Raw genomic sequence first — 13712 nt, 5'->3', positions numbered from 1 at the left:
TATAGACCCCTCCCACAGTAATAGTTTGCTATTGGAGGGAATACTCAAGGTCCTTGTATATCTTAGTAATTAATTATTTAACACCAATGACACAACTATTGACATAACCATTTTGTCACAAATGTGCTGACGGAGGGAAAAGTTTGTCAACACAGGCTTGATTGAACTACATGGAAAAAACTATAAACGCAACATGTAAAGTGTTGATCCCATGCTTCATGAGCTGAAATATAAGATCCCTGTTTTTGTGCGCTACTTTGTTTGACAAGATAATCCATCCACCTGACAGGTGTGGCATATCAAGAACCTGATTAAACAGCATGATCATTACACATGTGCACCTTGTGCTGGGGACAATAAAAGGGCACTCTAAAATGTGCAGTTCTGTCACACAACACAATGCTACAGATGTCTGAGGGAGCATGCAATTGGCATGCTGACTGCAGGAATGTTCACCAAAGCTGTTGCCAGAGAATTTGTTTATGTTCAATTCTCTACCATAAAACGCCTGCAACATCGTTTTAGAGAATTTGACCGTAAGTCCAAACAGCCTTAAAACCGCAGACCACGTGTATGGCTTCGTGTGGCCGAGCGGTTTGCTGATGTCAACGTGAACAGAGTGCCCCACGGTGGAGGTGGGGTTATGGTATGGGCAGGCATAAGCTACGGAAAACAAACACAATCGTATTTTGTCGATGGCTATTTGAATGCACAGAGATACCGTAACAAGATCCTGAGGCCCATTGTCGTGCCATTCATCCGCCGCCATCACCTGATGTTTCAGCATGATAATGCACAGCCCCATGCCACAAGGATCTGTACACTATTCCTGGAAGCTGCCAGTTCTTCCATGTTCTGCATACTCACCAGACATGTCACCCATTGCGCATGGTTGCAATGCTCTGGACCGACGTGTACGACAGCATGTTCCAGTTTCCACAAATATCCAGCAAATTCGCACAGCCGTTGAAGAGGAGTGGGACAACATTCCACAGGCCACAATCAACAGCCTGATCAACTCCATGCCAAGGAGATGAGTCACGCTGAATGAGGCATGTGGTGGTCACACCAGATACTGACTGGTTTTCGGAAACACGCCCATACTTTTGTTTTTTGAAGGTGTCAGTGACTAACAGATGCATATTTGTATTCCCAGTCATGTTAAATCCATAGATGGGCGGACTTCCTTATGATCTGTAACTCAGTCAAATCTTTGAAATTGTGGCATGTTATTTTTGTTTTACTGCATAAGAAATCTTAAGGTGATTGGTTAAAATTGTGTGACACCTCAGAATTTCTAAATCCTGGAGGGACTGCAAAGTATGGAGTAGATTTTGCTCTCTCTTTTGTCTCCTTGTTTTGAATGTTTTCCACAGTACACTCACTGGTGATGACCTCGTACAATTCCAAGCAATCTTCCTTCCACCTCGTTTAGGCCCCCTCAAACGGCTCTCACTCAAATGTCATGTAGATGTTATGGAGTGGAACTGTATGAGTGGAGGGAGAGACAGAGGTACAGTGCCTTCAGAAAGTATTCAGACCCCTTGAATTTTTTCACATTTTGTTAGGTTACAGGATTATTCTAAAACATTTATGTATTCTAATAACAACAAATCTACACGCAATGCCCCATAATGCAGAAACAGGTTGACATTTCTGCTAATTAATACAACAACAAAAAAACTCACATTTACATAAGTATTCAGACCCTTTACTCAGTACTTTGTTGAAGCCGCAATTACAGCCTTGAGTCTCATTGGGCATGACACTACAAGCTTGGAACATCTGTATTTGAGGAGTTTCTCCCATTCTTCTCTGCAGATCCTCTCAAGCTCTCAGGTTGGATGGGGATTGTTGCTGCACAACTATTTTCAGGTCTCTCCAGAGATATTCAATCGGGTTCAAGCCCGGGCTCTGGCTTGGACACTCAAGGATATTCAGAGACTTGTCCCGAAGCCACTCCTGCATCATCTTGGCTGTGTGCTTAGGTTTCCTGTCCTGTTGGAAGGTGGACCTTTGCCCCAGTGTGAGGTCCTGAGTGCTCTGGAGCAGGTTTTCATCAAGGCTCTCTCTGTACTTTGCTCCGTTCATCTTTCGCTCGATCCTGCCTAGTCTCCCAGTCCCTGCCTTTGAAAAACATGGTGCCAGGTTTCCTTAAGATGTGACGCTTGGCATTCAGACCAAAGAGTTCAATCTTGGTTTCATCAGCCAGAGAATCTTGTTTCTCATGGTCTGAGAGTCTTTCAGTGCCTTTTGGAAAACTCCAAGTGGGCTGTCGTGCCTTTTTTACTGAGGAGTGGCTTCCGTCTGGCCACTATACCATAAAGGCCTGATTGATGGAGTGCTGGAGACATGGTCGTCCTTCTGGAATGTTCTCCCATCTCCACAGATTAACTCTGGGACTCTGTCTGTGATCATTGGGTTCTTGGTCACCTCCCTGACCAATGTCCCTTCTCCCTCGATTGCTCAGCTCTAGGAAGAGTCTTGGTGGTTCTAAACCTTTTCCATTTAAGAATGATGGAGGCCACTACATTCTTGGGGACCTTCAATGCTGCATTAATACTTTGGTACCCTTCCCCAGATCTGTGCCTCGACACAATCCTGTCTCGGAGCTCTACGGACAATTCCTTCGACCTCATGGCTTGGTTTTTGCTCTGACATGCACTGTCAACTGTGGACCTTTATATAGGCAGGTGTGCCTTTCCAAATCATGTCCAATCAAGTTGGAGAAACTTCTCAAGTATGATCAATGGAAACAGGATGCATCTGAGCTCAATTTGGAGTCTCATAGCAAAAGGTCGGAATACTTATGTAATTAAGGCATTTCTGTTTTATTTTTAATACATTTGTAAACATTTACAAAAAAAAAAAAACTTTATTATGGTGTATTTTGTGTCAACTTTTTAAAATATTTTTAGAATAAGGCAGTAACGTAACAAAGTGGAAAAGTCAAGGGGTCTGAACTTTCCGAAGGTACTGTATAGGGACTTCTATAGTTTTGGGGGGCATACGGTTATCACACGCTAACTCCTCATTTCTTGTGACAGTTTTATATGTGCTTCAGCATAAATGCCTTACAGGCACATCTCCCCACAGCGTTGTTCAAATAACTTAGAATAATAGGTATCATTCCATTCGCCAACCAAATGAACACAGTGAAATACCCTTGCATCTGTCATGGCTACACACACTAAGATATATGACACACTAACAAACCATTATCTCTCCCACCTCCCATAGAAAATCCCTCTGTCTCCTAATGTGTCAGAGGAGGGCAAAGCGGGGAAAGCCAAGTCGTTCCTGGTGGAAATGAAAAAGTCGCTGAGTCAGGTGAATTTCCAGCGAATAATGGCGGCCCTGCAGACGTACAAACAGAAGGATGACCTTGACGAACTGCTGGCCGAGGCAGCCGACCTCTTCACCGGGGACACCAACACCTACAACCTGCTCCGAGGTGTGTGTGTGTGCTTGTGGGCTCAGCTTGTATAGTAATGAATCTCGGCCTTGTGTGTTCACTGCTGGGCTCATCGGAGTCATCAGGTCACTCTGACTCAGCTAGAGAAAATGGATCCTACTCAATGGTACATTCTAATGTTAAAGGAAAACATTTGCTGCGTGTGCCTGACGTGTGTGTGCACAGCCTGTCCAGGAGTGGGGGAGGGCATGATTGAAGCATGGTGTGCCAGTAGGCCAGCAGAGGTCAATGTATTCCCATGTTTTCTTTCCACTGTTCTCTGTAAATAACAACTAATCCATCAGAGGTAACCAGAGTTCTATTTTGAATTTGGGGAAAAAATAACTAGCAATCAGAAGTCTCATCGCTTGAAGTCGCACCCCTCTTGCATACATTGACCCCGGATGACAACGATGGCTGTCATTTAGGCTTGTCCAACCTAGAGTTCTCATCTGGCTTGAAAATGAGGCTGGTCTTAACCAAGCCCGGTGAGCTGAAGGTCCGACATCACAGAAATGTAATGAGTCCAACCCCCCCAAAAAAAAAAAACTTTTCTAGAATACAGTACATTGATTTAAACTGGTGTTAAGAACAAAGCGGCAGAGTTGGGAGGGAGTGGGGTGAGGAGATGAGGAAACAGCCCTTGTCTTAGAAAAGAGAAGAGCTGAAAACTCACCTTTTTTGTTATGATAAACTGGATGGCAAATATTGGATAAAGTCAGCAAATGCAATTGAAGTGTGTTATTTCTCTCTTGACTCGCATATAGGCTATAGTAGCCTTATATAATCTATCGAGCTGTTAGTGCGTCCTGTTTTCTGTCTTAAGTAATTTAGCCTACATAAAAATATACAGTATCTCAATCAAACATTCATTCATTTCATTACACAGCATACAAGTAATTTATGCCTTTTTTAAAGCTGAAATTCTTAATGGTGAAACTGCCACGTCCGTTTGCAATATTATAACAACATAGAAGTTACTGCAAATGACAGACACCGTCTCTTTCCCTTGGACATCATTGCACTCGCAATTTGGAATATAAAAAATCTATTTCAATTAAACGTTTTATTTAACTAGGTAAGTCCGTTAAGAACAAATTCTTATTTACAATGACGGCCTACTCCGGCAAAACCTGGACGACACTGGGCCAATTGTGCGCCGCCCTATGAGGAAAACGGCCGGATGTGATACAGCCTGGATTCGAACCAGGGACTGTAGTGATGCCTCTTGCACTGAGATGCAGTGCCTTAGACCGCAGTGCCACTCGGGAGCCCAATATGTACTGCAATTTCACTTCCACCCTGTCAACAACAACAAAACAAAAATATTACGGCCTTGACGCTGTTTGCCCCTACTGTGTGTTTAATCTTTAAATACAACAAGCATTTTATTTTTTAAATAAAATTCTTATTCAAATTCTTAAGAATTTTCTGCCATACATCCATTTGAATAAACGCTCAAAATCCCTGTTTTGAATGCGTAGTTTATTCCGAAATAACTGCATTAAGCCTATGCCTGATTAGGAAAACATTTTGATAAATTATGGGTCTACTTTAAATAGTTTTCAAGGTATTTTGTTTGAATGTGTCGCGTTAACAGATGCCATTGGAATAATGTGGCTGCTGAGACACCGCAGTAGTAAAAGCTGCTAAAACACGTATACTTTTTCTTCTTCTCAAACACAGCGTGGCAAGGCCGCAACCCGCCTGACCTGAATCAATTCTTGGAATTTGAGGTCGACCTGGTTATAAGACCATCGGGTTCGGGCTGAGAATGAGAACTGAAGTCCAAACATGAGCCACTCCTGTGTGACAGTCAAAAGATGGTTCTGTAATGTCTACTGTTTTTGGTCATTACTGTCAGTTTTCAAATAACTTCAAGAGAATTACATTAATCAACATTTTGACTGTAACAGGACTTTGAAATCATTGTCACCAGAGAATCCATTAGAAGCGGGATGTTAAGTGGTCATGGACAGTCATAGCCAGCACATGAGTAATGCAGTTGATGGTATAATGTAAGTTAGGCAGGAAAAAGGAAGTTAGTTACACAAGTTCTCTTTTGTGGTGAGTCATGAATTAAGTCACATGTACACAAATGTTACACAAACTTTAGTGTAGATCTTCTCTCTGATAACAGATTCCAAGGAAATTGTGTAAACTATGAACTGGCAAACTGCAGTATTGTATTCCTGTTTTTAGGAAATGTATAAATTTTCAAGATATACATGGCAAATATCACAGGTTTGTTCATACAGATATGCACTGGGGTTTGACCTCAAACCTTACTGTATTTCAGGATTCTACCAGTTCATACGACCCCACCACAAGAAGAGATTTGATGAGAAGTGTGTGGAGCTGACTGGCCAGGGCTGTGGCTACAAACCCGATCACTCGCTCTCCAAGGAGGAGAAAGAAACGCTGATGCAGAACGGGGGTGTGTAGTCAATTCTTAGTTTCTGACACTGACCTCTAGGATGCATTTAGTAACACTGTATTTTCCAGATATGTCAAGAGACTGGATAGAGTGTGATTGTACATGTGATGCATGAGTCATTTCACATTTAAGCAAGGATACCTTTGTGCAGCAAGATGACACCCACCCAGTGTCTTGGCTTAATCATACCAGTTCGTGACTCCTGAATCATTACATTCTGACTAGCCGAATCAGGGCCAGCCCTAGCCATTTGGGGGCCCTAAGCGAGATTTGGTTGGGAGGCCCCACACCTCATGGACAAAACATTTTTGTGGCCCCCTCTTCACGATGGCAAGAGAGAAAAAAATTAAAGTGAATTTCCTGCAATTCTACACATTTTGCCATGGGGAGTGGAGAAAATGTTCCAGTTTTAAAGCAAGCTTTCTGCAATTCTAGACATTTTGCCATGGTGTGGGGGAGAAGTTTAGCAATTATATAAAAAAATGTTACGTAATTCTACACATTTTACCAAGACTTATGACATGTTAATGATAGCCTTATCTAAATGAGTGACTAACAAAATCAATGGGGGCCCCCTGGAGGTCAGGGCCCCTTGGCATATGCCCTGCATGCCCGGTCGGTATTCGGCTATGATTTATATATCGGGCTAGACGTTACCAATCTAAAAATTGTTAGCTGACATAGCTAATTGAGTGACTGTCAGTGACTGACATAACAAGAGACTCACAGCCAAATGTAGAAATTGCACCTTGTTTTTTTCTACTATGCTAATAACTCTCCCAAGGGCCCTAAGTGACCGATTATGTCGCATATGCCCTGAGCCTAATTGTCAGACAATTATGACCATCTTTGCAGCAAGGCTTCAAAAATGTAACTTAGTGTTTTTGTATTTCACCCCCAGAACAACCCAGTAACCTTGATTTGCTTTTGATTTAAAGCCAAGCCGGGAAAGCTGACGAGTGTTGCAGTTGCTTCTGATTCAAGCTCCTCCTGCAGTCAGCTCAACGCCAGTCTGCTGCTTAATAAAGGTGGCCATCACCTTGGAATCCACGGATTGACTACAGAGGAGCATTTGCCAAAGAATAAAGTGCTTACAGGTACTGCTAGATACCTGGAGAGTATTCCGTGAGATGGAATGTTCATAACGTTTCAGATAGAAATGTTACAAATTAAGCTGACACAATTCCCTACGTTTCATCTGCACGACATCTGTTCTACATATATTTATATCTGAATGTTCCATAAAGTTGTGCCTTCCTGAACAGGCCTAGTTGAAAATTATATTTTGTTTTGGGGGGGGGGGGGGGGGGGGAAGAGTCTTTAATTGAATCTTTGTTTTTGAACCAAGGATTCCCCTCTACATTCAGTTACAAACATGCAGTTACAGAGTAATTTGTATGAGCTTCAGCATAGATGCCTTACAGGCAAATCTCCCCACAACGTTGTTTAAACTTTCGCCATGACAGATGTGGTGTTATTGTTCCAATCTTTCTCCAACCAAGTTACGCCATGAAATACCACCACATCTTTCATGGCTATGGATGAGCATGACACAAAGATATGGGAGGCCACATTCACGCATATACTGTATAAAAGTTGACATGCTTTTTTTTTACTGCTTTGGCCAAATCCTGACAGGATTGGATGTGTTTGTCTTGTTCTGTGCTCACCAGTTGATGATCCTAAATGCGAAGGCCAAGCACCAGTCCAGTCTGCTCAGAAGAGTCAAATCTACGCCAGTTTCATAGCGGATGTGAAAAAATCCATTGGACTTGAGAAGTCCAACCAACTGTTCTCAGCTATTCAGAGCTATAAGAAGACCGACAACTATGATAGCTTGGTGGGCACAGTAGTGAGTTTGTTAACTGAGAAAAACGAAGACTTTAACCTCCTTAGCAGTAAGTTCTTGCCTATTAGAGTTGAGCGTCTTGGCAAGCACAGTTCTTTGCATTCTCACTTAAATCTGAAATTAAATCAAATCGTAACATTTGAACAAACATCGATGAACCATGAAAGGCTATGGCATAGATGCATATTATTTTTGTCATCCTTTGTGTCCCTAGCATTTGCCCTGTTCATTCGGCCTCACCATAAGAAACAGTACAAAGAGATGCTGGATGCCTTGATAGGTGACTCCACAGGCTCAAGTGCTTCCTCTGGGATTTCAGGCCAACTAATAAAAGGTGAATGTACAATTCGCAAGTGCCTTCAAGAGAGAATAACTTGTAGCAATTCAGGAGAAGTCCTTGTATTGTCAGCACTATTGTAACTACAGTGAGCATAAAGTCTATATAAGTAATTATTGAACCCATTATTTTTGTTTAACAGGTGTTGTTAATTAACACTTTGGTAGTGTTAAACAGCTTGTTTGCAATAATGACCATTTTAATTTAATAATGTAGTAATGTGATTAAATGTAATTTAACAACGTTAGAGTTGAAAATGGCATATAAAAGATGTGAACACATTAACAGAATTTTACAGCATTTTTCAATACACTTTTTGGTCTCTTTCAGTTTCAACGCCTGGGAAAGCACAAAGGAAGATCTCCTCTTTCTTTCCCAGCAGCCAAAGGAAATGAAAGCTGTTGGAAATGGTGCCTCTAAGAAGAATCCCCCTACTCTGATGCTGCTAGCTTTTTATTGTATGGAAATTGTGGTAAAAAGTGAGGGTTTTGTGGTGTTGTAATAAATGTATGCAGATTATGGTAATATTTTCCCAACATATTTTATAACTTTTTTTATTAAACAAATGTTGATGTGATTGTTTCTTTTGTTATTATATCATGTAAGATATTGATCCAAATATTAGGTTATTTACCACACACAGTTGTTTTCTTATCAGAAAGGCTTTGATGGGTGCTAAGAGCTGCTTTGTCAACCTCCTTTACACATAATCAACTGAAATATGACAGTATTGAAACTGTTAGAGAGAAGTAGTGAACTGTTAAATGAACTGTTAGACATACCACTCTAATTTATCCTGAAGTATACACCACTTGTTCACACGTCAGGATGGGATAAATTATTGGTATGCAAACAACCTATGGTCTTGAACATATGTTGCATTTCGTATGGTATATATTAATTTGTGGATGTCCATTAAGTATGATATGTTACGAATTTGCAAAACGTACAATGTTACGAAATCGCGAAAGTATTGCCCGATTTCCAATTTATTGTGACTGAGGTTAGCTAGCTGGGGGAGGGTTCGCATAAACTGTTAAGGGAAGGATTAGCTAACATGCTATGGAGTTTAAAAGTAGTAAATAGTTGCAACGGTTGTCACTGATGAGATTCGAACACAACTTTTGGGTTGTTAGACTTTCGCTTTATACACCCGACCAAATACCCGCATTTCGTTTTGCCTTAAGTAACCTGACTTATTTAACCATACCAAACGTAACATATATTAATTTGAGTGTCCAGGATTTATGTTTATGTTACGTCTAGTTTATGTAACACCAAAGGACAAAACTGATGTTGCGGAAGCGGTAATGTTGCTCTTGTCATTGGAAAGGGCTTCCCCGAGTATTAGTCATCAGCGATGTAGGCCCTATAAATTCAAAAGACGAACATGTTAACATCAGTTGCTAGCTGACGAGAGAAAAATGCATCCGGTGAGTATTATTTCTCTGCTCAAACATAGCGAGCTCTTCAGTGCCTATGGGAAATAAATGGATATTAGGCTATGGTGTAGGCAAGGCTATTTAACTCTTGAAGCTGAACGCCTCAAATTAAATAGTAATTTGATGGATTTGGACAGTCATATTGAGAGACGTAGACCACACAAAAGTTATGATTGATTCTAAATGATAACATTACTCTTTCTTCCAATAGCTGACAAATTGTTTTCTGCCTCTCCTGGTATTTGCGCTCTGTGGTGGCAGCGTGCCAGTGTCAGGCGCTCACCCACCGACTTATATCTGGAGAGATGACGCGACAGGGGATTCCCTTACGTGCGACCTATGCGCTCCTGGAACATACTTACTGAAGCATTGCACAAAGGACCGCAAGAGCGACTGCGGACCTTGTCCAAATTCCCACTACACAGAGATCTGGAACTACATCGAGCGGTGTCAATACTGCAATCGTTTTTGCACGGCTGATGAGATTGAAAGCGTACCGTGCACCCAACTGCACAACCGACAGTGCGAGTGCAAGGACGGGTTCTACATGACACATGGGTCATGTTCAAGGCACAGAAGCTGTCCACCCGGGGAAGGGGTCATCTCTAATGGTAGGTTAAGTGATATGTTTGGCTACCTTTCATAATAAATACACCTTTTCCACTGCTATGTTTCCAGTTGGCTCTGCAAACCACTCTGTTTACAGATTAAATACACTTTGTATGATCAATATACTTATTTTCCAGGAACCGCACACACTGATGTGAAGTGTGAACCTTGCCCAGTGGGCTTCTTCTCTGCAGTGTCCTCCAGTAGGAAAACCTGTCAGAAGTTTTCTGTGTGTGCCCCAGGTCGCACCACTATACCTGGCAATGACATGAATGATGTTTACTGCTCAGCATGTACGAATGGTTCAGGAACACATGAAGGTGAGAATATTTTGTCGGTTCTGTTTAGTCTTTTGTAGGCATAGGGAAAAACATTTATTCATGATAATTGTTTTATGTTTTCTTATCTACCAGAACTGAAAATGAAAAGCCTTAATTGTGTGTCACAAAAGGTGGAATTATTTATTGTAATGCAGTCAATTAATATGGTCTTGGTTTCTCTCCTTTTCTCTTTCTCAGGTGAAGCTATCTGTGATGGGGAGTTGATGGAATTCCTGGCACTGCAGATTCTCACACCAAGAAAGGACAAAAGACTGGTGGCTGTGCTCAGGAGGAGTGCTGGTAAAGCCACAACCAATAATGCAACTGTACTAGACCTCCTCAAAACAATTAAAAACAAAGCTGGCAAACATTTTGCTATTCAAATGCGTGATATCCTGAACACAGACAGGCTGCTCCATTTAAGAACTAAAGTCAACAAATGGTTTCCTCATATGAATTTATAGGGCTAATAGAAATCACCACATATTGTAAACAGTTTATTTTCTTCAAGTTTTTGTTTTGTATCCATTATCTTATTTTATTCTTATTTATTGTTGTCTATACACCTTGTGGGTGGGGGCAATGTTTTTTTGTTTTTTTTTTAAATAGGAGAAGACTAGTGTTTTGTCGTTGAATTCCTCATTGTGCAGTATATCAGAATATATCACTATGTTGCCAAAAAAGGTCAAGACTTATTGTTTCCTTTCAATAAAATGCATTCAAAACTACTAACTATTTCTGCTACTTTCTTAGGATAAAAAAATGTATGTTTACACCTATGCAGTACCTTTAGCAATAATAATAATGAACCTCTACTTTAGTGAAGAAAACAATGATGACAGGTGTGTTGTAATTAAAACGAGTGGTGTCCACTGATTAAATGCAGTCTTCATGCATTGTGAAGAGGGAAAACACAGATATTCACAATGTTTGTGATGTTTCTTCATGTAAAATAGATTTGTAGTTTAAAATTAGATTAAGCTGCTTTATTTGAGGGGTTTAGTGAAGGCGGGTCATGTTTTAACCTTAGGACAAGGGCAGTATACAGAATGTCAAGACTACACAAGGGTTAATGTTTCAGAAACACAACCAGTCATGTTTTCATCTGATTGTCAAACAAAGGCGCTCCTGTAAACTACCCTCGCACATTTGTTCATTCACAAAATCATTTCAGCATCCAGACTGTGCACCAGCAATTTGATGAATAGAGAAACATCCCTTACAAAACACCTACGTGTATTTTCATTGGGCAACACTTGTAGCCTGAATTGATTCATCCACTGTTGTCCACGCGCTCCTCTGTCTCGGTCTCGGCCACTCATCTCTGCCTTGTCCTCAAGCGTCTCGACCACTCATCTCCGTCTTGACAAAATGTAAGTGTTCTTCTCATATCACAATTTGGAGCGAAAACCACCCGGTTTCTAGTCAATTCGCTAATTTGTCATGCGGCTGACATGCAGTAATGTTAATTAATGGTGTAAAAGCTTATAGTTTTTTGGGCATGTTGTATTAATTGTGATAGGCTCACATTTTACCGGTATGGCTTACCACCACCATTTATTTTGCTTGGACCCCGTACTGGCCTGTACCGCCTTAGTTTCAAGTTTTTAATGTGACATGCACAATTACAGTGAAATTACTTTTTTGCAAACTCAAAACCCAACAATGCAATAATAAATAACAATGTATTACTAGAAAAAAACATGAGAGATAACAATAGGAAATTTGAAATACACAATTAAATATGTACAGTGGGGCAAAAAGGTATTTAGTCAGCCACCAATTGTGCAAGTTCTCCCACTTAAAAAGATGAGAGGCCTGTAATTTTCATCATAGGTACACTTCAACTTTGACAGACAAAATGAGGGAAAAGAAATCCAGAAAATCTTTGTAGGATTTTTAATGAATTTATTTGCAAATTATGGTGGAAAATAAGTATTTGGTCACCTACAAACCAGCAAGATTTCTGGCTCTCACAGACCTGTAACTTCTTCTTTAAGAGGCTCCTCTGTCCTCCACTCGTTACCTGTATTAATGGCACGTGTCCACAACCTCAAACAGTCACACTCCAAACTCCACTATGGCCAAGACCAAAGAGCTGTCAAAGGACACCAGAAACAAAATTGTAGACCTGCACCAGGCTGGGAAGACTGAATCTGCAATAGGTAAGCAGCTTGGTTTGAAGAAATCAACTGTGGGAGCAATTATTAGGAAATGGAAGACATACAAGACCACTGATAATCTCCCTCGATCTGGGGCTCCACGCAAGATCTCACCCCGTGGGGTCAAAATGATCACAAGAATGGTGAGTAAAAATCCCAGAACCACACCGGGGGACCTAGTGAATGACCTGCAGAGAGCTGGGACCAAAGTAACAAAGCCTACCATCAGTAACACACTACGCCGCCAGGGACTCAAATCCTGCAGTGCCAGACGTGTCCCCCTGCTTAAGCCAGTACATGTCCAGGCCCGTTTGAAGTTTGCTAGAGAGCATTTGGATGATCCAGAATGGGAGAATGTCATATGGTCAGATGAAACCAAAATATAACTTTTTGGTAAAAACTCAACTCGTCGTGTTTGGAGGACAAAGAATGCCGAGTTGCATCCAAAGAACACCATACCTACTGTGAAGCATGGGGGTGGAAGCGACATGCTTTGGGGCTGTTTTTCTGCAAAGGGACCAGGACGACTGATCCGTGTAAAGGAAAGAATGAATGGGGCCATGTATCGTGAGATTTTGAGTGAAAACCTCCTTCCATCAGCAAGGGCATTGAAGATGAAACGTGGCTGGGTCTTTCAGCATGACAATGATCCCAAACACACCGCCCGGGCAACGAAGGAGTGGCTTCGTAAGAAGCATTTCAAGGTCCTGGAGTGGCCTAGCCAGTCTGCAGATCTCAACCCCATAGAAAATCTTTGGAGGGAGTTGAAAGTCCATGTTGTCCAGCAACAGCCCCAAAACATCACTGCTCTAGAGGAGATCTGCATGGAGGAATGGGCCAAAATACCAGCAACAGTGTGTGAAAACCTTGTGAAGACTTACAGAAAACGTTTGACCTCTGTCATTGCCAATAAACGGTATATAACAAAGTATTGAGAAACTTTTGTTATTGACCAAATACTTATTTTCCACCATAATTTGCAAATAAATTCATAAAAAATTCTACAATGTGATTTTTTGGATTTCTTTTCTCATTTTTGTCTGTCATAGTTGAAGTGTACCTATGATGAAAATTACAGGCCTCTCTCATCTTTTTAAGTGGG

At 41.2% G+C, this 13712-nt stretch overlaps 2 protein-coding genes across 3 annotated transcripts in view; both read left to right on the top strand.

Annotated features, from left to right (window-relative positions):
- The window catches only part of rtel1 (regulator of telomere elongation helicase 1), a 57667-nt gene extending 49013 nt beyond the window's left edge, over positions 1 to 8654 (top strand). The window contains exons 28-33 of one of the 2 annotated variants that reach the window (XM_029664298.2): positions 3241 to 3454; positions 5754 to 5891; positions 6830 to 6988; positions 7565 to 7789; positions 7955 to 8074; positions 8408 to 8654. In XM_029664298.2, the coding sequence (XP_029520158.1) occupies positions 3241 to 3454; positions 5754 to 5891; positions 6830 to 6988; positions 7565 to 7789; positions 7955 to 8074; positions 8408 to 8472 (921 nt within the window). In that variant the 3' untranslated portion in view covers positions 8473 to 8654. The other variant, XM_065020666.1, reaches the window with a different exon arrangement.
- Positions 8655 to 9227: 573 nt separating this feature from the next.
- Positions 9228 to 11176, top strand: LOC115132795 (tumor necrosis factor receptor superfamily member 6B-like). The gene is made up of 4 exons (XM_029665535.2): positions 9228 to 9510; positions 9731 to 10130; positions 10266 to 10448; positions 10647 to 11176. Exons 1-4 carry the CDS (start codon positions 9502 to 9504, stop codon positions 10910 to 10912), a joined length of 858 nt encoding a protein of 285 aa, XP_029521395.1. The 5' UTR covers positions 9228 to 9501; the 3' UTR covers positions 10913 to 11176.
- Positions 11177 to 13712: the final 2536 nt, after the last annotated feature.

The sequence above is a fragment of the Oncorhynchus nerka genome, linkage group LG7 (assembly GCF_034236695.1).
Source record: "Oncorhynchus nerka isolate Pitt River linkage group LG7, Oner_Uvic_2.0, whole genome shotgun sequence".
NCBI lineage: Eukaryota > Metazoa > Chordata > Actinopteri > Salmoniformes > Salmonidae > Oncorhynchus > Oncorhynchus nerka.
Note: the sequence above shows the minus strand (reverse complement) of the source record. Positions and strands in the feature narration are given on the sequence as shown.